The sequence below is a fragment of the Crocuta crocuta genome, unplaced genomic scaffold (genome assembly GCF_008692635.1).
Source record: "Crocuta crocuta isolate KB4526 unplaced genomic scaffold, BGI_CrCroc_1.0 scaffold205, whole genome shotgun sequence".
Lineage (NCBI taxonomy): Eukaryota > Metazoa > Chordata > Mammalia > Carnivora > Hyaenidae > Crocuta > Crocuta crocuta.
This window is the reverse complement of record NW_027530644.1, coordinates 4,195,047-4,221,422: the sequence shown is the minus strand read 5'-3', so window position 1 is coordinate 4,221,422 and position 26,376 is coordinate 4,195,047. Positions and strand designations below refer to the sequence as shown.

The 26,376-nt window shown below is 38.0% G+C and overlaps 1 protein-coding gene across 3 annotated transcripts in view; it reads left to right on the top strand.

Annotated features, from left to right (window-relative positions):
* Positions 1-3,921: 3,921 nt before the first annotated feature.
* The window catches only part of KHDRBS2 (KH RNA binding domain containing, signal transduction associated 2), a 572,791-nt gene continuing 550,336 nt past the window's right edge, over positions 3,922-26,376 (top strand). For 2 of the 3 annotated variants that reach the window (XM_077769102.1, XM_077769101.1), the window contains exon 1: positions 3,922-4,028. In XM_077769102.1, the coding sequence (XP_077625228.1) occupies positions 3,938-4,028 (91 nt within the window). In that variant the 5' untranslated portion in view covers positions 3,922-3,937. The remainder of the gene's footprint in view (positions 4,029-26,376) is intronic. The other variant, XM_077769104.1, reaches the window with a different exon arrangement.

Genomic DNA, 26,376 nt, shown 5'->3' with positions numbered 1-26,376 from the left:
ATAATTGTATCTATAAAATACTTCTATATGGCGGCACCTGGGTGGCTCAGCCGGCTGAGTGGCTGACTTCGGCTCAGGTCATGATCACACATTCGAGGGTTCAAGCCCCGCTTGGGCTCTGTGCTGACAGCTAGCTCAGAGCCTGGAGCCTGCTTCAGATTCAGTAACTGCCTCTCTCTCTGACCCTCCCTGCTCATACTGTCTCTCTCTCAGAAATAAGTAAAACAGTAAAAAAAAAATTAAAATACTTATATATAGATAAATGGAGAACACACAGTGACATAGAATCGTTTATTTAAAACACATAGATTTGATGCCGGATAAGTGTACCCATAGGCTACTTGGAGAATTTGCTTTTTTCAGCCGTATTGTTTGGAAACAGGCAATATTTTCAAGTCAATTTTGAAGCATACTGATTTTTAAGGGTTAGTGTAGTGTGTATGTTGTTATTTTATGTCTGTCATGTGTTCAGTACACAAATAATCCTAAAGATAAGGTTAACATTCACTAAAAAAATGTTTTTAAAGCTACATTAACACTTTTATGTCTGTAAGAATACATTTTAGGGATTTGCTGAGAGTTTACCTGGGATAATAAAATTATAAATCTTTTTGATAATAACTAAAAGTAAAAGCTAGCTTACCATATTTATAATGACCTGGATATCCAGAGACATTGTGTAATAAAATCACAGGTCTCTAAAGTATCTTCTTAGTGCACCTTTAATCATGGGGAAAAAAACCTGTGAATGGCTAATGTAATTGCTGTTACTGACCATAACAAGAGTTACTTCATCTTTCTGATTCATAAAACTGTGTTTCTGTATGTCCCCATCAACGTCATAGGCTTTTAATCTCTTGACATGCTACAAAGCAAAATGAAGTTGTAATTATTGCACAATAATTTTTCTAACTTATATTCACTCCAAGATGGTTACAATTTATTAGCTGTGGTTAGCATCTTATCTGCCCTCCGTTGCTATAGTAGTTCCTGGCCATCTCTCTGAAGATTGGTGGCATGTTTCCCTTCATGTGTCTGTAGCAAACCGGGTTCAGAATGCACAACTTACTTCAACTACGAAACATCCTACCTACACTCATCTAAAATGACAAGTACTCTCTACACATATCCTTAATTCTACATTTTAACTTCTTTGAAAATATGAGCCAGAAGAGATCATTTGAGAAGCACACGCAAACAGTGATGACAATCCTTTGTGGTTTCCCTAACACTTAAAATTAAATCTGAGTTATATTCCAACCACCAAATCTTAGGTATTTTGTCCCCTTCTACCCCTCACCTTTAATATTTGTCCTTTCTCTCCTAGAGCATTGCAGTCACATTGACTCCAGTCAATTCTGAGTATAGGCAAATTCTTTCTAGTCACACGGCTTTTGCATGGGCAAATACATCTGCCTGGAATGCTTTTCTCTGGTCATTTTACAAAAATAGATTCTTCTTTTTCATTAAGTNTAACATGGCCAAAAAAAAAAAAAAAAAAAAGGTCTTTCTTTGCATTATCTTTTTTAACTCCTTGCTTGGTCCCCTCTTGGGCTTTATTGCAGCCTGCAATTACTAGTTACCAGTTCTCTTATGTATTTAATTTTATTTTTCTTTTCCCATTAGAAACTAATCTTTCTGATACGCTAGGCTCTTTTTGATATTCAAAAACACTTATTGAATGCATATACACTTAAATATATTAAATACTTAATGTACAGAAAGGTAGACTAAAGCAGTGCAATCTGGAGCTAAATGGACTCAAATTTTAATCTCAAATTTAGCGTTAACTAGTTATAAGACTTAAGCATTTTTTTTTTCTTGCAGTGAGAACTTTTAAGATCTATCCCTTAGTAACTTTTAAATATATAATATGGTATTATTAACTACAGTCATCAGGCTATATATTATATACCAGAGCTTATTTATTTTATAATTGCAAGTTTGTACCTTTTGACTACCTTCATGCATCTCGCTCATCCCTCTATCAGAAGATACTTTTATAGGGCTAGAGAAACAACATTTTGGGAGCACAGACTATTTTAAGGTGTTTGGTTTTAACATGGGTAAGTTCTTTATTTAAAAAGATTCTTAAAGAAATGTGACTTTTTTTTCCTATTGTCAAAAAACAAAATTATCAGCATCATGAACTTTGGTATCACAAAGTTACCACAGCTTACTCCATGAACTTTTACCAGTCCTATCACATTTGTTAGCCACATATCCCCTTACCATGGCCCCATGGTAGCATACACTCAGCTTCTGGGTGAGATGAACATGGATGGCGCCAAGGAGAGTGTATTCGTTACTTCTGGGTCACTGAACTTCTCTGTCTCTGCCTTCATTTCCATACCTTTAAAACGGAGAAAGCAATACTCATACCATGCTTTTTGGACTGCTTCTGTCAAGACAAAGTGAGATAATGATGTGAAGAGACATTGAGGTTTTAAATATTATATAAGTGAAGATACTCTCCCAACCTTATCTTGAAAAATAATGAGGAAAATATTTGAATACAGTAGGAAAACTGGGAAAAGTTTTAGCATGCTTTATTTGCAGGAAAATTAGCCCCCATTCTTCTACCCTGAAAGCAGTGGAGGAGAGGCAAATTGGAAAATGATTGTATACGAAAAGCCACGGTGGAAAAATTGTTTTGTAACACTTAAAGCATGCAAGCTGCATTTTCAGGCTCCATTATTAAGAGAAGGATGGGCACTGCTTCCAGTGATGGTGATACCTTCAGGGTTAAACTCTCCTTTAAATAGAGGTGGGATAGGTACAAAGTAGCTCAGCCACAGCACCTGGTGAAACACACTGTCACATCTCAAATAAGGAGAAAGGGGCAAATTCCAGCAACCGTGCCTATCTATTTTCTGGTCTCCTCCTTCTTCCACTGTCTTCCCAATTCCTTCACAAACTCTGGCTAACTGATTATATTGCTTTTTAGTTTTAAAATTCAGGTCCCTCCCAGAACGTCTCCGATAGATAGGGATTAGAGGTGGAGGGATGGATGGGAGGGAAAGCAGAACTAAGTCAATACCCTAATGATTGTACACTGGAAGCATGTTGCTGTACAATATCGCCCCAGAGCCGCTTTGTTTATCAATGAACATCCTACTGCGTCTCGGAGATGTAGGTCAGGCTCATTGGAAACATCGGCCGCCGACCACAAGCAGTCTTCATGATATTTCCAGACCCGGTGCGCTGCTGATTCTTGCACACTGGAGTGCGTCTGAGCTGCACGGTGGAGAGGGGGACACCTGTACCTTAGGGACGCAGGTGAAGTCGCGTCTACCTTCCTGATACTTTTCCTTGGTGCTTTCTCATTCCCTCAGCCGCTCACTCTGCATCTTCATCTCCCCTGCTGTCTTGGACTTGAGCGTCTCTGCTAAATGGGTGCTTTTCCCGCTCTCTCCTTTCTCCGCACCTCAGCCGAAGACACAGTCAGTGCTCCACACAACTGGGCATGCCTAATAACCAGGGAAAGCCTGGGCTGCAAGAAGAAAGCTTTTGCACCTTCTGCGCTCCCCTCCCCTCTGCAGCTGCCTCCTGCCAGTCAGGCGATCCGACGTGCCGCGCGGCCCAATGAAGGTCCGCAGCTTGCGCGGGGGCCCGGCCTCTCGTTGCGCCACCACCAATGAACGGTTGGCGGAGGTGGGACGCGCCCGGTTCCCGCCTCTCCAGTTAAGGCCGGTGGTGTGAGCCGGAGCTCGGCGCGAGCTGGGGACGACGGAAGGGACCCGCAGGTGTGGGCGCGGGGCCGCGCAGCCCGACGGCGGGAGTCGCAGCCGCTCGGTGCATGGGCCAGTGAGGACGCGCGGAGGTCCCCTCGCCGCGGCGAAGGCGGAGCAGCGCGGAGCAAGGCGCTGCCCGGCGACCCTGCGTCCGAGCGAGCGGAACCTTGCGCTTCGCCCGGGGACGGTCCGAAGTCCGCGCTATGGAAGAGGAGAAATATTTGCCTGAGCTGATGGCAGAGAAAGATAGCCTGGATCCATCCTTTGTACATGCATCGCGCCTTTTGGCGGAAGGTAGGACTTAATCTCACAGATGGGTACAAATCACTGGCCGCCCATCTCATCCGCGGCTTGGGTAGGGGAGTGAAGTTGGGGAGGGACGCCTGTCTCCTTCGCCGAAACTGTCCCCTGAAGATGCTCGCTTCGGAGCTCGGGCGGACAGAGCCCGTTCTTGGGGCGGGCAGCAGTGCTCCTTCTCTACGTCTTAATTTGGGGGAAGACCAAAGCTACGAGATGTAATGGCAGTGGTGATGTGACCTGTTAGGATCATTGATGGAGAAACCATAAAGTGTAGCGCGGTCAACAGGGATATTTTCACTTTGCAGAGGAAAAGGAAATCAGTTTGGAAGTAAATGGTGATCATTGTAGTGTTCTAAGAGCTTCTTAGCTACAAATCAGCATTTATTTTTTATTTTATTTTATTTTTTTGTTGCATTTGGGAAGTGATTTTGATACCCTTTATCTAATAGAACCTTTCCCCTGGAGAGACTTAGAATTAACATAGATGAAATTATGCATGTTCGTCAATGTTTGTGAATGTAGCAAAGGCTAAAGTGCTTATCAATTTATTTGAAGTGTGATGATTGGGTGCTCTGCGAGATACTGGCCCCTGGGAACACTCCACAATTGATCAGCTGTTTTACCAAGTGTGCATTTTCTTTTGTGTACCTGTAATGTTAAAGATTTCATTCCCAGAGGAACATATATGTCTTGTCTTTTGTGTTGCTCTGAAAGATTGTTTAAACACACACACACACACACACACACACACACAAACTTCTGTATGACAGAAATATTCGCCCAATTACTCCATTCATCTTGAAATAATGCCATCTATCTGCTAAAGACACAGTATCTGTAATAATCTACACATGCCTTTTTAAAAACAACTCCAGTTTTTTTTTTTTAATAAATGCTTCATTAATAATGAATGGCTTCCTCATCAAATTGACTACAATGCAGTTTTGTAGCTTAGGTTGTTATAGACTTACCTATAGCAAAACTAAAAGTGCCAACTTCCTCTTCCCTTTCCCTTCAGCATTAAATGAAATATTTTCTTTTTTGAGACTTAGTTGTACATGGAAGGAAAAATTGTAATTCTCCATGTATGACTCAAATAGCCATTAGGTTTGTTTAAATATTTTATTGACGGAGTGTTATTTATCACAACAGTAAATTGTAAGGTAGTTTTTCAATTTTGCATACTAAACAATTAAGAAAAGATTTATAATTAAAATCCTGAACATGTGAAATAGCTAAACTGCTTTTCAAGGAACAAGTTAGTTTTTTAGAGGATTTGGAAAGGTAAAAAGCAATGATGCTTACTACTTTCTTGGTTACTGAATGAAAAAGCTAGAAATTCAGGTGAAAAGTAAAGTCAATTTAAAAATTAAACTCTCCCTTGACATTAAAAGTAAAGATGACTGCATAAAATAATAGGAATATTGAAAAATAATGAGTTAATAAATGCTTAAATTAAGATTGTTTAAAATGATTGAAAATGTAATTAAGCCTTCTCAAATCATGTATTTCAGTATATCTTCCAGAAGTGTCTTTATTAAGCTGATAACGTCTTTAAAATGAAAAAAAAAGTTTGGAATTGATCATTTTCTCTGACCTGCTAATTGGAGTTCTCTTTGGGACAGCAGGCTCAATGATTAATTCATCAGTCATTGATGAGAGTTAGTGGAGTTACTGTACGTTTCAAAATTGCCAAACTAAAGAAGTGCATATGAGAAACTCTTAGTAGAGTACATAAGTATTTCTGTGGCTGGTGAAACAGTCAGAAAAGGCTATGCCCTTGGTTCCTTAACATTTTATCTTTCTCAGGAACTTGATTTCTTGTTATTTAGGAACGTGTTCCAGCGTGCCTTGTAATTTAATTTTTTCCCAGCAGGGGGAGGCATGTCCTGCTTTTGTAAAGAATAAGGAGGAAAAAGCTCTTAAATAGAAAAATATCTAAGTAAGAAACAAAGAGAGGTGTTCAAATTTCAGAGAAATCATAATGAGGAAAAGAGAATGGAGGAAGTGATGATTATAATCTCGGCGTATATAAAGAGATATGCAAAAAAGATGCATAAGGTTTATATGAATTCTTTATTTGTACTTGAAGTTTTTTATATGTACTTACTGAAGAGTAAAAGGTGAGTATCCTTTGGAATCTCTAATAAATCTTAATGTACACTTTACATTATAGATCTTTTGTTGTTTTTTCAAAGGCCATTTGCCAAGATTTCCAGGTTTTGTTTCAGATCTCTATAGGAGAATATGTTGAGATGATTTTATTTCTCTTACCTGGAAATGCACTGATTGAAGGCAGTGGCTATAAATAAACCTGACATAGATATTCATTTGGAGAGAAGGTGCACACTGAAGTACATTTCAGTCAGTACTGTGCAGACAGTCTCAAGACTGAGTGAGCAATAAAAATGATCCAGATGATTCAGTTCTTTGGAATGATTTTCTGGAAGCTAATATATATAAGGTCAGTGATGTAAACCAATGAGCTTTCACAGTGATTTGTTTTGCATTTTTGATTGGCGATAGATGCTAATCAGTGCTCATTTGCAACTACTTCACAAGACCATGGGGTTAAAAGTAGTAGTTTGTTAATTATTCTAATTATTTTGATTATAGTTCATTTTATTTCACTTGTTTCTGCTATGTATTTTCAGTAGAAAGCTAATGGAAGAACCCATACATTTTATGTATTTGATTGTTACTTAGCAAAGATCTTGAATAATACAGTTTGAAGAGTGCTTATAATGTTTGACTAATTAAATATAACTTTCCTCCTGTGATTATAATATTGTTTAATTATCCATTTGTTATGGAAGGTGCTTTCAAATATGATAAAACAGCAAACTCAGCATGATCCTTAAAGTTCCACTCAGCCTCGGAATTTGCTTGCCAGATGAAATTAGTTGAGGTTATTTCTATCTATGCTACTTCTGGGAAGTGCACTAAACTGTGAATCCAGATACCTGGATTTTAATTCCACTTTTGCCTAAACTGAATGTTGATAAACTTCCCATCCTCCAGGCCCAGTTTCTTTGTCTCTGAAATTAAGGAATTGGACTAGATGATGTATAGGTTTCTTTGTAGTCCCAGACTTAATTAGAATTACAAAGTTCTCTGGTTTGCAAGATTTCCTAACCTGAATTGTTCACAGATATTGGTAGATTCATCATTGTTTTGGTTGACTCATCAAATGAGGAAGTCAAATATTGCCAAATATCCCACCAGTTAAAATGTTTTTATTAAAAGCACTGGGTGTTATTTTTAAATTTGGGTGAAAAGCTTGACCTTCCATCTAGGATTGGCTTTCATGTTTGTAGATGAATGAACCTTTAAAACCACGAGAGAAACTGGAAATAATATTTATCACAAATGCTGACTTGCAGTGACTTAACTACATGTAGATTCTCAATAAGGATTATTATTTAATTTAGATTGTATTCCTCAAAATATTTTCCACAGAGCATGGAGAGTTCTTAAATTAAGGAAAGGTATCGGTGTAATGTCTAAAAAATATTTATGTGACTTTCCTTTTGATTAATGTAACCCCCTTTTTTTCTCCTAATACATTTGGGATAATCTGGCTTATGTTTCTTAAATAAAAAAACAACAATTGGCAAAAAGAATGATGAGATCGTTTTGATTTTCTTTTTTTTAAATATTTTTTAAAATATTTTTATTTATTTCTAGGAGAGAGAGAGAGAGAGACAGCATGAGCAGGGGAGGGTCAGAGAGAGAGGGAGACACAGACTCTGAAACAGGCCCCTGGCTCCGAGCTGGCAGTCAGCACAGAGCCCGACGCGGGGCTCGAACCCACGAACTGCGAGATCATGACCTAAGCGAAAGTCGGATGCTTAACCGACTAAGCCACCCAGGCGCCCCGAGATCGTTTTGATTTTCAGTTAAAGTTTCTACCACCCATGGGTCTTTTAAGGTTAAAACAGTTCTGTTTGTAGTAATATAAACCATATTTTATACAAACATAAATAGAATTTTTATACAAAAATAACATAAACAGAAATTACACAAATATAAGATGACGCTTTTAAGATTTTCCTTAACATTTTAAGGACTTGACCTCATCTTGATACTTGACTTTGTCAGAAAATAAGCATTGCTTTTACTCTCTGAATCACTGCTGAGTGAAATTTGAACTCACAGACCAAATTTTAAAATAAATTATCTTATGAAAAAACCATTCCAGTGAGGGTTTTTTAAAATATCATGTCCCCTCAGTCACTGGTCACTTATTCAGTGCTTTATTTGTGCTTGAGTAGCCCTTATCCTGTGTCTTTCTAGGGTATTTCCAAACCTCCCCAGGCCTTGTCATAAACCCACACGTCCTTCACTCTTGGCAGCCGATTTCATCCTCTGTTTTAGTAGGAAATGGATTTATCTCTTGTGATGTTTTTCAACCGCCTATCACCTAAAATTTTCCATTATCTTCCTTACTGTCTTTCATTCCCAGAAGGTGAAATGTGTCTTTTTTGTTCTAGGCTGACTCACGTACACCAGTATCCTTCTTCCTAATGCTCATCATGTCTTCAAGACTTGTTCTATAGTTCTGTCCCTTCTTCAATATCTCCACTTTCTTCCTCCCTATCCATTCTTTTATTGTAGCAGCCTGTGGGCATGATCCAATCTGAATAACTTAAAAAAGATAAAATATTTTGGAGTTTACCTCTTCAAAACTCATCATTCTGGCTTCTTTCCTCATCATTGTCCTAAAACCAGTGACCCTGGAAACAGAATCATCTCCTAATTGCCAAATCCAATAAAAGTTTTCTGACTTCTTATAAGGTCTCTTGGCTGCATTTTCCACTGTTGGTCTTTTTCCCATTTCTTGGGGTTTGCCTTAGCTTCCAGGCTTTACAGTGCTGTTGGATTTACTCTTCTGTTTCTTGCGCTCAACATCCTTTATCCCTCTTCTCCTCTTCCCAACTGTGCTGCCAGTGATTCACTCAAAATCAAAGTTTGACCATGTCACACATTTTAATTATATTCTCTTCTGCCAGGCTTCCTCTAACACCATGCCGGCAGAGGGAGAGGGGGCATCGTCTTCATACGTGGAGGTGGAGGTGAAAGTCCAGGCTCCCCAAATAGGCATCATTGATACCATCTGGCCAGAAAGGGGAGGGACATCTTGTTCCTGCTTCTTATGTGGTCTCCAGGGACGTCAGTAGTGGCGGGGAGGCTTCATTGCTGCAGGAGCATGAAAATTCCAGCAGAAGGACACCTCTCATACCACCCTGGCCTGGAGGGAGAAGGGTGCCTTGTTACTGTTCGTGAGTGTGGAAATCCAGGATTTCCCTGTGGCCTCTGCTGCCACAGCAGGAGGCATCCTTACTGTGGGTGGGAATGAAGTCCCTAATCCCCATCTAGTCTTTTCTGATTCCAGCCACAGGGGAAAACATCTCTCTTTACAGTTGGATGAGGCTGGATGTCTAGCTCCCTGCTTAACCTTTCCTGACAGAGGTGAACATGAGACACTGTTTTTTTTTTTTCTTTCTGAATTGTTTGTCTAGAGAAAGATGTTTGTCTAAAAAATTTTCCTTCTTGCTAGTTGCTCTCTTTCTAGTCCTTTGGCTAGCAGGCTTTTCTTGAGGCTTTTTTTTTTTTTTTTTCTTTTTGTCTGCTCCTATTGACTTTTTAGTTTGTGAGCTTCTCCAGTACCTACTTTGGTGCATATGAGGCACAAAAAACCGTACGGAACTACTCCTGTCGCATCCCTGGGTCTTGTGGTACCTAGCCAGCCTGCTTGTTTTTTCCTCCTTTCGTTACTGAACCCTGAAGTCGGATTTGTGTGTCTGATCGCAGTAAGCCAGCCTCTGAGTCACCCTGTTAAAGCAGACAAAGTTTATTCTCAGAGAAGGCAGGGGATCGGTCCCAAATCTGCCCTATCTCGAGCCCAGGGACTCTGGGGGCTAGGAAGGTATGTGTGGCTTAGGGCAGGAACTGGATGGGCCTTGAAGCTTCTAGACAAGGGGAGGCTCACAATTTCTGAGACTGTGTGCTGTTTTGGACATTTGAACTCCATCTGGGGGGTCCTGGTGTGTTGCACTTGTGTCTGCAAAACAAGTATTATCAAGTAACCTCCCTCCCCGGTTCCTGTGGATATTGCTAGAAAAAATAACAAAGAAACAGGTTAATAATTCTTGCAAGGCTGTGGAGGAAGATACCTATGTGCAGTGTGTGGGGTTATAATGGAGAAAAAACCTAGAGGAAGTTTACTATATGAATAAAGAAGCATACACCTGACCTCACTTGCACAGAATATTCTATTTTTATATGTAATACCCAGGCCCTACTCATTTGTGAATTTAAATTTATTTCTTTGTAAAATTTTCTTGTAAACGCATTGTACATTCATATTTCATTAATTACATTTATAATGATGAACATGACCAGGATAAACCCTTCTGGATAATGCGGACAATATTTTTCTTTACCTTATTTCAACGAGACTTTGTGACAGGATACGTGAAACTGGACATAAAGTGAGATCTGATCATTATTCTTGGTTCCTTTTTTTGGTTTGTTTCTTTTTTTTTTAAGTGTTTATTTGTTTTTTAGAGAGAGAGGCAGAGCTTGAGCAGGGGAGGGATAGTGAGAGAGGGAGACACAGAACTGAAGGGTCCAGCCTCTGAGCTGTCAGCACAGAGCCTGACGACATGAGGCTCAAACTCATGAACTGCGAGATCATGACCTGAGCTGAGGTCGAACACTTAACCCACTGAACCACCCAGGTGCCCCCATGATTCTTAGTTTCTGTTTGAATATACAATCTAGACTGCAACTCCTGGTTCCTATAGCAACTATAGGAAGGGAAAAAGTTTTAGGGGTAGTTTTTAGAAACTCTGGGAAAGAACTGTGTAGTAGCGCCTGCTTTTCTTATACCTTCTTTGTTTGTCACCTGACTTGATCTTTTTTTATTCTCTGGATATATAAAAAATGTATTTTAATTGGAATTATATTCTGACACCAGTTTGTTTTTTAAAGCTATAAACAATGTAGGTTTAACATTTTCAGAGAATGAAAAATGATCCCTTTTCTCAAATACTTTCAATAAAATAAGTGTGATATGTAAATATTTATTAAAAGTAACAAAATACTGGTTAATAACTGATCTCCCAAATTAATGTTAGCAAACAGTTGTGCTATACAACTTCTTCATTTTCTCAGTATTGTATGTTTTGTTAATAAATATGATTGCATGTATTATTTGTTAAAAACTTGAGAAATCATAGCCAAACATCTTGTTGCTCAATCATTATTAACGATTTTGGGAAAAAAGTCCTTTGTAGCATATCCTTCATTGCCTAACTTTGCCTACCTTTGCCTCTTGAACACTATTTCCAAAAAGATTCTGCAGTAGAGAGAGATAATAAACATCCGAGAACATCAGAATAACACATTTTTAGGCTATATACTATAGATACCATTATAGTTTAGCTAGTGTATGGGATGAATCCCATTGGGTTAGGACTCTACTACATTTAATTACATGATCACACATGCCATTTGCTGTGTTGGTAACACTTGTCTGCAAAATATGCTTTTGGTATTTGAAGAGGTATTGGATATTTAATTTATTGGTTTTTAAGTAATCTGTGTGGGATTCAACATATACATAGGATATAAATAACAGTGTACGGGAAAATCTGCTAGGTTTTACAAACCAGTGATATCATGGGAATTCAAAGAAGATCATGGCTCTTATGGGCCATGGTTATCATTGGTTCTTTTTCTTCATCATCATTGTCACTGCTGTCAACATTTATTGGGAGATTACTCCTTTGTCAGGCACTAAGCTGGACGTTTCACATGCATTACCACGGTCAGTTCACCCACGAAGCCTATGTGATAGTTATTACCATTATCCTTGTTTTACAAATGAGAAAAATTGAGAATTAGAGAAGTCAATTTATCTCAAGTCACAGGGCAGATAAATTGTAAATCTGAACCCCAGGCTTTCTTGCTTTAGAGATTACACCACGTGGCCCCTTGTGAAAGAGACACAACTTTAGTCAGGCTTTGATGGAAGCGCAGATATTAATACGCAAATTATTTCTAGGAGATCAGCATGGTCTGATTAACTTCTTAAATATGTTCCTGAATGCAAGTATTGAATGAATTATGTCACAAAGTTCTTAAGTAAGTATAATATATGAAAGGTCAGTAAATTTATAAATGGGGAGATTTTCCAAAGTACAGAATTGGGTTAAAGATTGAGATAGCCAAACTTTTCTGAATTTCTTATTTTCACTGTGCTTTCTGAGGGAGTTTGGTGATGAGGTGGCAAGGAATAGNCTTTCTATCACCCCCCCCCCCTTTTTGAGTCCAAAAAGTGATTGGAGAACTTTGTGTGATTTGCTGAGACATTTTTTCTTTCTGTGTCTTTTAGAGAACTGCTTACATTTGCCGAATTCTTCTAGGGAGAAAGAATATCTATAGGTCCTCTCTTGGTGTCTTGAGTCGCTGTTGGTTTTGTTTAAAATTTGTAAGTGAGCAGATTTCACATGTGGTCAGAAACAGATAACTCAGCAGCATGGCTTGATTAAAATGTTATCTATAGGTTCCGAGGTTATAGGATTTAATAACTTTGAAACAGATTGGTTGGTATTATTACACTGTTATCAGAAATGGCACAATTGATGCCCATTTCCTTTAAAATATTAAAGATTAGATTTTACTCTTCTAATAGAAAAGCAGAATGAATGTGTTTTCTCTAGAGTGTAGATATTTTTAGCAGGTTCTTAGAATTGTATGTCAGAAAATGATGGGCCCTGGCTACAACTCAGAAGAGGGAGCCTCTGTGACAGAAACTCAGTAAAGAGACTGAAGGAGAAGGAATTTGTTAATTTGAGAAGAAAGGGATGACTGAAGTTATACTTTCATTGAACATCCACCCTGGTTCAGTTCCTCACATTATATCCCAAAGGCAGGTAATATTGTACCTATAATTTGGAGAAAGATAAAGAGGCCGATTAGAGGCTAGCATACTCTAATTTGGGTTTTTTAAGCAATAAGTCAGAGGTTAAATAAATGTTTACTTATAGTATAAAAGAGTGTCAAAAAGAAGCCATCAAACATTGAAGCATTAACCGATATTAAAGAATATTACTTGCTTAAGGAAATACCAAAAACATGGTTTGAAAAACTTTTTTGAAGAGCTAAATACCTCTTACTGTAGAATCTATTGTTTCCTCTAAAATAATTTTCTCTGGGAAATTTAATAATTTGATTGATTAGAAATTTGATTTACATGCAGCGATACACTCATTGTATAAAGAAGACTATAAAATGCAAACAGTAGAGGGATAAATACATAATAGAATACATTTCTTATATGTTTTTAGGCACCTAAATGTTATTTAAATCAGAAATTTAATCAAGTGTTAAATTAAGTACCATCCATGTCTCCACAGAGTCTAAGAATTTCTTTCTGGAAGCCCAAAACTAGAAACTCTGCCTTTTTATCCATCCAAGATCTGGTCGAAGAGATGGCCTTCAAGGAATTATGTGAAGATGATAGAACATTTGGTGTGCTGAGGCAGATGGCATTTTATTACATGACATTGTTTTGGAATGGACTTCAGAATGATAAACAGCTATGCATTAAGCTAGTATTCTGAAATTAGTGAAAGATTGGAAATTGTGTCCTATCCACATAAGAAAAATCTGGTAGAATAAAGCATTATGATAATTAATAGCCACTTAAGGAGTTAGATGGAAGTGGTAAGTGTTTGGAGTAAAGTGTAATAAGCCAAATGGTTTCTCATTGAGTAAAATAAGTAGAATGTGTGTGTGTTTGTGTGTGTGTGTGTGTTAAGCATATACTAGACATGGTTAGTCAATGAAAAACAGTACAGACTTGGTTCAGTTTTTTTTTTTTTTTTAATTATCTGTGGTCTGTATTACCATCTGAGACTTACATTTAGGTTGAGGAGGGAACAAGAGTTATAGACAAACAAATGGCCAGGATTCAGTGAAGAAGGATTTTGGAGAAGTATACATGCGTACAGCAAACAGCATCTGCAAATCCTGAAAAGAAAGAGAACATTTATTTGAACAGGCATAATTTAAGTGTGATACTTTGCTTTAAAATAAGAAATACATATTTGGTCTTCTTCTTATCTTTCACAGAGCTCCTAAAACTTTTGAAATTTAAGTGAGCATAGCCACAAAGGTGTCTTCTGTTATGTTAATGAGTGGCTTTTCAACCCTACCTAAGGAATGGGGCTGGTTGTCAGGAGAACCAATCACATAATTAGAAGGTTGTAACTTTCAGTTCTATCCACAGTTCCCCACCTCCCAGAAGGGGACAGGAAGGAGGTCAAATCAATTACCAGTGGCCAATGATTTAATTATGTAATGAAGCCTCCATAAAAATCCAAAAGGACTGGGTCAGAGAACTTCTTGGTTGGTGAACACATGGAGATTTGGGGAGAGCACTGAACTAAATGATAATATGGAAAAGCTCTGTGCCCTTTCCCTGTACCTTGCTGTTCCTGAGCTATATCCTTTGTAATAAACTGCTAATCTAATAACAATGATGCTTTTGTGAGTTCTGTGAGCTGCTCTAGCAAATTAATGCTTGAGGCCATGAGAACCGCTGGTTACAGTCAGTCGGTTAGATGTGCAAGTAGCAACCTAGATTTGTGATTGGCATCTGAAGTTCAAGGAAAGGATGATTGGAACTCCACTCTATAACTGGTCAGTCAAAAGTACAGGTAACAACTTGGGCTTGGTGTCTGAAGTGCGGAGGGAAGTCTTCTAGGACTGAACCCCTAGCCTGTGGAATCTGATATTATTTCTGGTTATACTGTCAAAATTGTTTGTGTTGTATGGGAAGGAACTCCCACCCCGACTCCCCAACTTTGGAATTGGGTCCAGAGATCCAAAAGAGTAAGTATGATTGGAAAATACACTAAAAGAGAAGGCATCAAGAAAAGTGGGTCTAAAGAGAAGAGTAGAGGCTTATTACACATACCTTGGAAGCTGTTAAGAAGTTTAGATTTATGCGAAAAGTAATGTGAAAGTAAATCATTTAAAGCCTTTAAAAAAAGGCCAGTGTGATGTCAGAGTTTCATTTAAAGCATAATGTGGCTGCACTATTGGAGAATGAATTCAACAGCTAGAAGACATGGGCAGGCCATCGGATAGCTAGAGCAGCAACCATGGAGAGAGAAGTTATGGTTACTTGAGTTCAGGTAATGAGGTGCAGACATGAAGAAGTAGAACTAATAGAAATTTAGCAAGTAAAATAAAAAGGATCGAATTGCATAGAAGGGATGAAAAATAAAGGGTGTTCAAGGCTGTTGTCTGAGTTGTTCCTTAGTAATGGTGCTGTCAGTTGGGCAATGGTTTAAAGGTGTATGGGTTACTAAGATAGGAATTGAAAGGAAGTTAATGCTAAGTTTGGTTGGATATACATCAAAAGGCATGAAAATACACTTGAAGAGTTGAGTTTGGAGAAAGATCTGTGCTACCTGTAATGGTTTCATTAGCATTTACACCTAAATTGACCTTGCAGCCCACCGAGTGGGAGAACGTAGGAGTCCAACAGGAAGGAGAGTGTGGATAAAACCCTGAGGAATGTTAGCACGTAAGGAGAGACAGAAAAAAAAGTAGTCTTCAAAGTTAACTAAAAGGAGTTTTCTGGAATATAGGTAGGAAAGAGCAAGTAAGTTCAGTGTCAGGTAAGTAGAGTATTGGAATGATGAAGGATTTGGTTAATATTTTCAAGTGCTGTAGATAGGCCAATTAAAGCAAAGATTAAACATTTCTAGTGGATTTGGCAACAAAGAACAAATTGAGAAAGGTATTGGAGAAAATCCCAAATTTCTTCAGGTTGAGAGTGAATAGTGAGACTGTGAGAGAATGAGGTTGGCAAACTCTTTTAAACAACTTCAATTTCATTGAGGAGGAGAGCTGGGAGTAATTAATTTGTTGAACCACATGAAATCAATAATATTGAATCATTTTGACCTAAACCCCAGCAATTTCGTATGGTTTAATGTATATAAAGGAGATATTTAAGTGTAGTGGTTAAAAGCATAGATACTGGAACTAGACTTCCTGGGTTCTATTTTGTTCCTAGAATTAAAAATCTGTATTATTTTGGGTGAGTTAGTTTAACCTCCATATGCCTCTTTTCCTCAAGTGTAAAATGAAGACACTAATAGTTCTAAACTAACAAGAAAATGACAGCCAAGCATTATTACTTCTTTTGCTCACTTGAAACTGTAATGTGATTCCTAGACTGCTGTCCATTCCTTCTGCTTCCACCTTGCTCCATTGCTTAGTGTTACATGAAACATCCTTATACAAAACTACATCTCATATCAAAAACTGTCAAATTAATTCCTACTCCTTTTCTAAGACATCGAACTTGAGTCCTTCCTTATCCCAAATCCATTGCATGCATCTATTTTTTTTTCTTTGACAGTTCTTACTGACTTATTGGCAATATGACTTTGTTGACCATTGCCACTTTCTTGATATACTTTCTCCTTGAATTTGTGATTCTAACAACAATATAAGAATTGAACACTTTTGTTCTAATCAGTGAAGCTATAATCCACAGTGAACATGAAATGGATGTCTAAATCTACTGTACTCTTAAAATCCTTAAAGCTTATAGTATGAGCATTTCTCTATACTGAGTGACATTATAATGTGAAAAGATACATGGATTATTTTTGATAGGTTTGTTTCCGACCAAAAGAAATATTGGGTATGTTGGACCTGAAAGGGTACATGTGCTTATGCAAAATTTGAATTAGCAATTTTAAGGTTCAACATTCCTTTGGAAACATTTATCATGTGTGTGTTTATATTGTACTTCTTACTCTGGAATGTGGTAAAACATGTTTGAGAGCTACTGTTATAGTAGAAAGAACACATCAAGTGAAGTCAAAATACTAGTGATTGAGTCCCAGATCTGCTACTTGGTCGCTTTTGACTGTGGGCAAATTTCTTTTTTTTTTTTTTTTTTTTAAATTTTTTTTTTAAATGTTGTATTTATTTCTAGGAGAGAGACAGCATGAGTAGGGGAGGGTCAGAGAGAGAGGGAGTCACAGACTCTGAAACAGGCTTCAGGCTCTGAGCTGGCAGTCAGCACAGAGCCCGACGCGGGGCTCGAACCCATGAACCGTGAGATCATGACCTAAGCGAAAGTCGGATGCTTAACCGACTAAGCCACCCAGGCGCCCAGACTGTGGGCAGGTTTCTAAATTTGAACCTGTATTTCCTCATTTATCAAATAAACGGGCTCTTGTCAATTATGTCATAGATGAACCAATCATCTCATGAATCCTGTGCAAGAGTATGTGCAGTGTTTATCCAATGTCAGAAATTAGGAAAGATTCTTTTCTTTATCCCACTTTCCCTGGTTTGCTTACTTTTAAAAATTGAGGCAAATTTTATGAACAGTGAAATGCAGTTTTTAGGTATACAATTTAATGACTTTTGATAATTTTGTAATCTTGTATTAGCAGTACTCTCGGCATGATAGAGAACATTTCATCAGTCCAGATGCTTTCCTTATATCCCCTTCCCATTAATCTTCATTTCCTATACTAGCCATAGTTCTGATTTCTACTGTTATGGATTACTTTTACTGTTCTTTCGTTTACATAAATGGAATTATAGACTACGTACACTTCTTACGTTCAGGGTATTTTTGAAAGTCATCTAAACTGTTGTACTTATCAATAATTAATTTTTTTCTTGCAGAGTAGTGTTCCATTGTATAAGTATGTCACAATTTGTTTATGCAGTGCCTTGTAGATGGACATTTGGGCTGTTTTCAGTGCTAGTGTATCATGAATAAGCTGCTAAGAATGTGCCTGTGCAATATTTTTGCAAACATATGTTCTCTTTACTTGGGGTGGAATTGCAGGGACTTAGAATATATATACGTAGTTAGCCTTTTTATATGGTATTGCCAAATAGTGTTCTACATGATTGTTCTCTTTCACTCCTCTACCAATAATGTATGAACACTCTGGTTGTGCCACTTCCTTGCCAACATGTGAAGTTCTTAGTCTTTAACAACGGTTACCCTAGTGGTTTCAAGTGCTGATTTGCTGTGGCTTTAGTTTGCTTATTTTATGATTAATGATGTTGAGCATGTTTCATGTGCTTTTTGGCCATTTGTATATGTTCTCTTATTATAAATGATTGGTTAGAATGTTGACACATTTTTCATTGGATTGTTGATCTTTTTATTGTTGTAGGAGTTATTTGTATGTGCTGGTTCTGCATCCTTTGTTAAGTGTCTATATTGCAAACACCTTCTCCCAATATGTGGCTTAGCTTTTAATTTTCTTAAGTGTCTTTTGAAGAGAAGTTACTAATTTTTTGTGAAATCTTATTTATCATTTAGCATTTTTCCTGTTATGCTTAGTGTTGTTTGTGTCCCCTCTAAAACATCTTTGCCTACCCAAGGTCCCAAAGGTCTTCTCAATATTTTCTTCTGGAAGTTTTATGGGTTTAGCCTTAAGTAAAATCAGAAGTAATTTTTTTGTATGGCGTCAAGATAGGGGTCAAAATGCTTCCGTTTTTTGTTTTTTGTTTTTTTTAGGATTTAGTATCATTTACTGAAAAGGTTTTCCTTTGCTCATTGTCATCTTTAAGCGTTTGAAGATACAGTGTAAACATGACGCATGTGTAGTGTTTAAACACATGAATATAGAAAAATAAAGATCCTAATGTTTAAGTATATGTGAACTGCCTTACAATATTGATCCTTCATGTGTTTATTCTAATAAAAAAGGAAATAATGACTGCCTTAGAATTATTAAGCATGATGTGTGTCTATATGTACTTTAAAATTATATGTAACTTGGGGCACCTGGGTGGGTCAGTCGGTTAAGCGTCTGACTTCAGCTCAGGTCATGATCTCGCAGTTTGTGGGTTTGAGCACTATGTTGGGCTCTGTGCTGACAGCTCAGAGCCTGGAGCCTGCTTCAGATTCTATGTCTCCCCTTCTCTAATGCTCTGTCTCTCTCTGTTTCTCAATAATAAAGAAATGTTAAAAAAATTGTTAAAAAATTATATGTAACTTAATGAAACTTTTGCCTTTTCTTCAGAATTTAAAATAGAATCTTTGAAGAAAATATGAATACACTTTTCTTCTTATAATTGAGGAGAAGACACGCCATCTTAGAGGCCTTGGTGTTTACTGTATCTGACAGGTATAGCATTCTACCAGTAAAGAAGGAAGGTATTTGTGGTCATGAGCACTAGTGATAAATTGAAACCTGAGCAGTCGCACTGTCCTGAGTTGCAAAGCAGGTTCCAGTATCACAAAATAGTAGGGAAGAGTGTACATTAAATATTTTATTTAAAAAGGCCATATAAATTATATGCTTTCTATTTTTGTAAGAAAAAAGTGTATTGTACTGAAACAATATATTGTACAGAATTGACAACCTTACCCTGGGTAAAAAAAGATATATGTGTGGATGAACAGTGGAGGCCTATGTCTACATCCACAATGATAGCCCATTTATTATCCCTTCATCTTCAGTAGCATATTAACTGCCAGCATTGCTATCACCCTGAAATGCGACATAAAGTTTTTGAAATTGCCCAAGGGCATAAGTGACTGAAAAGTCCCTAAAGCAGGTACCAAACCACTATCATTTAGTAAACACGTAGGTACTCATCATGTCAACACTAATAACCAAAAAAAAGATTTAACAATGATCCAGACTGACAGAATACATCAGTCCTGGCATCTGACAAGGTAATTCTTGGGGAGGTGTGTTTATATAGGCAGGAAGGCAACTCCCGGAAGGAAAATGATCGTGTTGTGGGGTTTAGGATGCAGTGGACAATTTCTTTTTGCATTTGGACAGGAATAAAAATGGATTTAGATGCCATCAGGTGATATAGCATTGTGAAGTACTGAAATGTGTTCCCATGGGGGTATTTACAACCTCCTACAGAAAGTTGTGAGAAAAGGAAAAAATAACTGTTCTGTTTTTCCCAAGGGATATATATTGCTATATCCTTGAAAATGGAGGGGTTTTTTTTTTAAATTTTTTAATGCTTTATTTCTAGGGGGGAGAGAGAGACAGCGCGAGCAGGGGAGGGTCAGAGAGAGAGGGAGTCACAGACTGAAACAGGCTCCAGGCTCCGAGCTGGCAGTCAGCACAGAGCCCGACGCGGGGCTCGAACCCACGAACCGCGAGATCATGACCCAAGCGAAAGTCGGACGCTTAACCGACTAAGCCACCCAGGCGCCCCGAAAATGGAGGTTTTGATTAGATGACCTATGGATATTCATTTTTTATCTTATTTAAAAAAATTACATAGTATTAGACGATAATTTCTTATGTTACCATGAAAGAAAATGTCTTTTGCAATTTATCTGACCAATATGTTAGAATGTTTGATTTATATCAAACAGTAGTCCCTAGAGATATTTAAATCCATGAAATAAACTGTCTTTTTATATATGTATCAAGCTCTTACAACATTAGTCAGTTTAAGATTTGCATTGGGTGAGGGGTTTCTGGGCAGCTTGGTCTGTGAAGCATCCAACTTTGTTTCAGGTCATGATCTCGTGGTTTGTGAGTTTGAGCCCCACATCTGGATCTCTGCTGTCAGCGAGCATCCTGCTTCGGATCCTTTGTCTCCCTCTGACCTTCCACCTCCTCCCCTGTGCATGCATGTAAGCACCTGTGCCTGCAATCTCCTCTCTCTCAAAAATAAATAAACATAAAAAAAAATAAAAGATTCACATTGGGTGCATAAGAGGGAATAAAGTCTCTGATGCATCTAATGTTTAGTATTAGTAACTCTTTTTGGTCACTCCCAATTAGAACTGAAAAAATAAGTACAACTTTCTTAAATTCAGTTTGCTTTCCAGTCCCTAATAACTGGTATTATATTGTTTTTAGGGGCTTCTTTAAGTCAGTTTTGATCTATATTCTCTTAGAATCACAATCCCTTCAGAGCTCTGGTTACAGATCCTTGTTCACCTGGCTGCAACCAAATGGATAAGAGTGGTGACCTAACTCTTTCTGGTGAGAAATTAGCATTAAAAGCGGAAGAAGCCAACCAGTTTGGACCAGTTCGTGTCCTAGTACAGAGGAAATCTAGGTTTAATCTTTACACAGAACAAAACAGATTACTTAGTGAGGTGTGAATTTCCTTTTGAGAAAGACAAAGGAACCCAGCTGACCTTGGTTGCTTGAGAAACCCCAGAATTTTTCCAAGTTATGCACTTTTCTGATAATTATTTAAGATTGCTCCAATTGCAACTAAAGTAACTTTGACTAAGGAAAAACAGAGCTGGTCCCAGGGTAATAGGAATCTCTTGTAACATTTTAGGGTGGGTTCCCATAAAAGCAAACCCTGAGATAAAGATCTGAATGTAGAAACTTACTTTTAGTAGCACTAATTGTCAGCACTGAAATGAACTAAAATGCCAAAGCAACGTTATTAGTCTCTAAAAAGTTAGCATTTTTCTTTGTTTGTTTGAATGTTGGTGATTTCTTTGTTTGTTTGAATGTTGGTGAGTCTATGAATAATTGTATGTAAGTTAAAAAGGCTTATAGAATGCACAGCATTATTTAAAATGTTTCTTTCAGGGCACCTGGGTGGCTCAGTCGGTTAATTGGCCGACTTTGGCTCAGGTCATGATCTCCCGGTGTGTGAGTTCGAGCCCCGTGTCAGACTCTGTGCTGACAGCTCGGAGCCTGGAGCCTGTTTCAGATTCTGAGTGTCTCTCTCTCTCTCTGCTCCTCTCCTGCTCGCACTTTGACTTCTCTCTCTCAAAAATAAATAAGCACTTAAAAAATAAAAAATAAATAAAACAATAAAATGTTTCTTTTCAAGCCCTATTAATCCTAAGAAATGGAAATAAATGGGCAAGGCTACAGTTAGCACTTTTTCCTATTCTCTGTTGACATCTTCATTGTTGATGGTGTGTTAGGATAAATATGCATTTCAGATTTGCTTTCTATTCATTTTGGGTAAATTTAAGTCCAAACTTACATATACCAATAGCTGTGTGCTTCATGTCTTAGAGGTTTTCCCAGAAATAGACCTTGAAACAAATATTGGAGTCCCAAGTTATTTATTTTGGAGGAGAACTTAAGAATTGGAGGTGATCTCAAGAAATGGGCAAGGAAGGAAAGGCAGCCAAAAACATAATTTTTTTTAAGTAAATCACTTGTTCGGACAACTGATGGTTAATCACACCGGAAAATTTTGGGAGCCGGTGTAAAACATATACAAGCTGAGGATGAGGGTGCTAGAGTATTTACACCAAATCCTATTAGTTATTGGTTGAAGGCAGCTCTTAGGGAACATCAGTTTCCTGACAGGTCACGCTTGTCACTTGGGGGCAAAAAGCAGGCTCTGACAGCCAGGGAGAGCCCTTAGGCAGGAAATGTATAGGCCCTGGCTGCTAGAAGTTTGGCAGGTGTGCCTTGAAGTTGAAAAGGATGAGGGGAGCCAGGCAAGCATAGACACTGCAGTGCATTGGATGCTATAATGCAATGGGTTGTTATTTAATCCCTTTTTTTTGTCTATGTCAGATAGACAAAGCATGAAAGAAAGCCTACTGAGTTAGAAGAGTCAACTAAATAGGGAGGAAGATGGTTGTCTACCCAACCTCCTCCTGCCCTTGCAAACAACACATTGATAAACATGAACTAGGTTTGGAGAGTACCTCTTCTGAAATGTTTCTGTATGAATGAACTTTAGAATAATGCTGCTCTTTATTGAACTGAGGCAAAATATTGTAACTGCCTGATAACAGCCTGCCACATTACAAATCACCACTTGCAAGGTTATACAAGGTGCCTTTAGAAAAAGCTAAATGAATTACTTCAAATAGTATGTTTGCATTCAAAAGGGAAATAGCTGGTAGTTTGGGAGTGACAGTCTTTTCTTTTGGTTTCAAAAGGCCCATTGCCACACTTTGCCTTTCCATTTGCTGCTGGGAGCTGAAAGCCTGCAGTGAACAGGTGAATAGAAGATACTCCTAATTGAGAAAGAAACTAAGAAAAGAATTTTTGTGAACAGTCACAAGGTCTCTCGTTTGACTATTGTAATATTTATAGATGTTCAGGTTGGTTAAACTAAATGTAATTGAAAATATAGCATTTAGCTAATTCATTTTCTCAAACCCCCCTCAATTAACTTTCTTACTAAAAAAAATCCCATACTTTTGGATGCTTTTTGATGCGTTAAATCTAGAGCAGTCTATTTAATTTCACTACTAATGATATGTCTCAAAAATATACACACACATAAACACATGTATGTACATGAATGGATGACATTGGGGGAGGTATACACATACACACACTTGCACACACACAGTATAGTAGTCTTGGCATTTCTGCCCATCAAGGTGGAAGCTTAAATTGGCTTGTAGTTGGGAGGAGACAGCAGTTCATTCAGCTCGGGTGTTGTGCAGTAGACAGCTATTTCAGTGGTTCATTTTATCCTTACGTCGTATCATTTGATGACTTATTGTTTGGGCACGATCAATTAAGTTCATTTTCTGTCTAATGTTTTACTATATATTGTGCCACATATACTTGGAGGGATGCCTATTGTCCTAGTTCTCTGATAGTTTGTGAACCCGAGCTCATTTAAAAATACCCTTCTCATGGGGCGCCTGGGTGGCTAGTCAGTTGAGTGTCTGGCCCTTGGTTTTGGCTTAGGTCATGATCTCACAGCTGTAGATTGAGCCCCACATCAGGCTCCACGCTGGGCATGGAGCCTGCTTAAAAGATTCTCTCTCTCCCTCTGCGTGTCCTGTGCTCGCATGCAAGTGTGTGCTCTCTCTCTTTCTCTCTCTCTCTCTCTCAAAAAAAAAAAAAATCCTCTCTTTACTGATATTAGCCAAAGTACAAATTTCCTATTATGATTACTCTGGATATATTGTGTTTAGAATTTATTTTCATATTAGGTAGTTGGGATTGTCTGGTTCCTGGGTAAGAGCAGGAACCTGAAACACTCCCTATTCAGTTGTCAGTCATGAGAAATTATATTTGTGGGATTTCTGCAAAGGCCGTACAACCTTGAGTGCCACTTAAGCTCCTTTTCAATTTAAAGATTCAGTTTTTCTAAGAAGGAATAAGAAAAAGATAGGTTCAGTAAATTAGATGATAAGGGCAATAATGAACTAAAAAAAAGGAAAAGACAAGATTGGCCATCAGAAGCGTGTGGTTATAAACTTCTACTATAATTATCTCAGTCATTGCAAAGCCAATCCACCCTCACATTTCACAGTGAGAGTAAGGTAACTTGAAACTGTTCACAGGTCCGTGTGAGTTCTTTCAAAAAGTTCTGTAGGAATATGAAAGGGTGGAGATGACAGCAAAGGAAAAGGGAATGGCCAACCCGTGCCCTTTTGTGATGTCACACCTTAAGTGTAGCTTCGAAGAGCCATCAAGTTGAATTTGAGGGTCTTTATATGAACAAGTAAACTGTCATTCTTCTGAAATGAATATAACGACTACATTACAATGCGTGGAGTCAAAGAAATAGGGAGATATTTCTTTAGATCTTAGTGTTTTTGTTGACGGGGAGGAAAAATGAGGAGTTTTGACATGACATGTCCCTACAAAGAGAGCAGGTCCCTGAAACACTGTTAATTATTATTTTTAAAACTGACATTAAAATATGGGACTTAAAGGAAACATAGTCAAGTTTCCAGCTAATATTTTTTTCAAAAAAGTGCAGTGACTTAATGACTTCTTATATATCAATGATTTTTTTCACTACCTGATTAATAGAGTATGTATTGTTAATATCGTTTCATTTCTTTTTAAAAAAATTTTAATGTTTATTTATTTTTGAGAGAAAGACAGAGTGCAAGCGGGGAGGGGCAGATAGAGAAGGAGACACAGAATCCAACGCAGGCTCCAGCCTCTGCAGTCAGCACAGAGCCTGATGTGAGCTCTGACTGGTAAGCTGTGAGATTATGACCTGAGCCGAAGTCAGAAGCCTAACCTACTGAGCCACCCAGGTGCCCCATTATCTTTTCATTTCTTTGGCTGGATATTCAAGTAAGTTGTCAAATTAAGTCAGACTTACTTTAAATGAGAAATAGTATATTGTTGGTGTTTTCTGATTGCATTACGTATGTAAGTATGTATTTGTACTTTTTGAGAAAAAAATCTTCCCTTGGTTCTTTTATTTGCTAATAGACAGTGATGTCCTATGGTTTTCCTCCTGAGGGTTCAGATTTTAATTCTGAAATTAAAGCAGTTTCCAACTTGTTCAATTGTGAGCAACTCAACTTAGTGCATGAATTAGTTGTAAATATTACTCTGTAGGCATAGATATAAAACAAATGAATAGAGGTTGTTTTACGTAAGGATTGGTGCACATTTTTGTAAATTATTGAATAGGAAGTGGTAATTGTTGGGGGGACTGAGACGTAGGGCATAGATGCCACAGAGTGGCAGATTTCTTAAAGATGGTTGACTTTCCCGCCCATACCGTTAGACATCAGCGGGAAACGAAACAGAAACTTAGACAAGAAACTGAAACCTTCGGCCCGAGACTTTCCAGCCAAGAGACTGCCCCTGTTATCTGGACTTCACCCACCCCCACTAACAGGCTTTAAAAAAACCCTCACCTCCTACCCTCGGGCGCGACTTCCCTGACTCCCCTTTCTTGGAGTCGCGGAACCTCGCCTGAGAGTGGATACAATAAAATTCCTTCTGCGGAACAGGTTGCCTTGGAGTCTTTTTTTTTTTTTTTTACTCGTCTGGAAAAAACCTTACAGTAATCAGGAGAACCTAATAGCCAGATGTTATTACTTTAAGAAGTCCTGTTTCGTCAGTAAAAGAAACATTAGTTATGTAACTGGTAAAACGAGATTCTCAAATTTTTGTGTTCTAGAGTATTGCTGAGAAAAATCTGTATGTGTTTACAGTGGTGTGAATGATCCAGTAATATTTTAAAATGGTAGAGTATGAAAACAATTGGTATAATTATTCCAGATGGAATTAAGAATCACTTTGCTAAACAGAAATAATGTGGTGGTTTCACTGCAGTCGACCTTAATCATGTGTGGATAATATTTGGTTGAGACAGTATGCAGCAACTCTTATTTAAAAAAATATTTAGGGATGTCTGGATGGCTCAGTCAGTTAAGTATCTGACTTTGGCTCAGGTCATGATCTCATGGTTTGTGAGGTTCCAGCCCTGTATTGGGCTGTGTACTGGCAGCGGGGGGGCCTACTTGTGTCTGTTTCTCTCCCCACTCTCTTTCTACCCCTCCCCCATTTGCACACTCTTTTTTCTGTCTAAATAAAAAAAAAAATAGTACAGTTGAGGGGCGCTTGGTGGCTCAGTC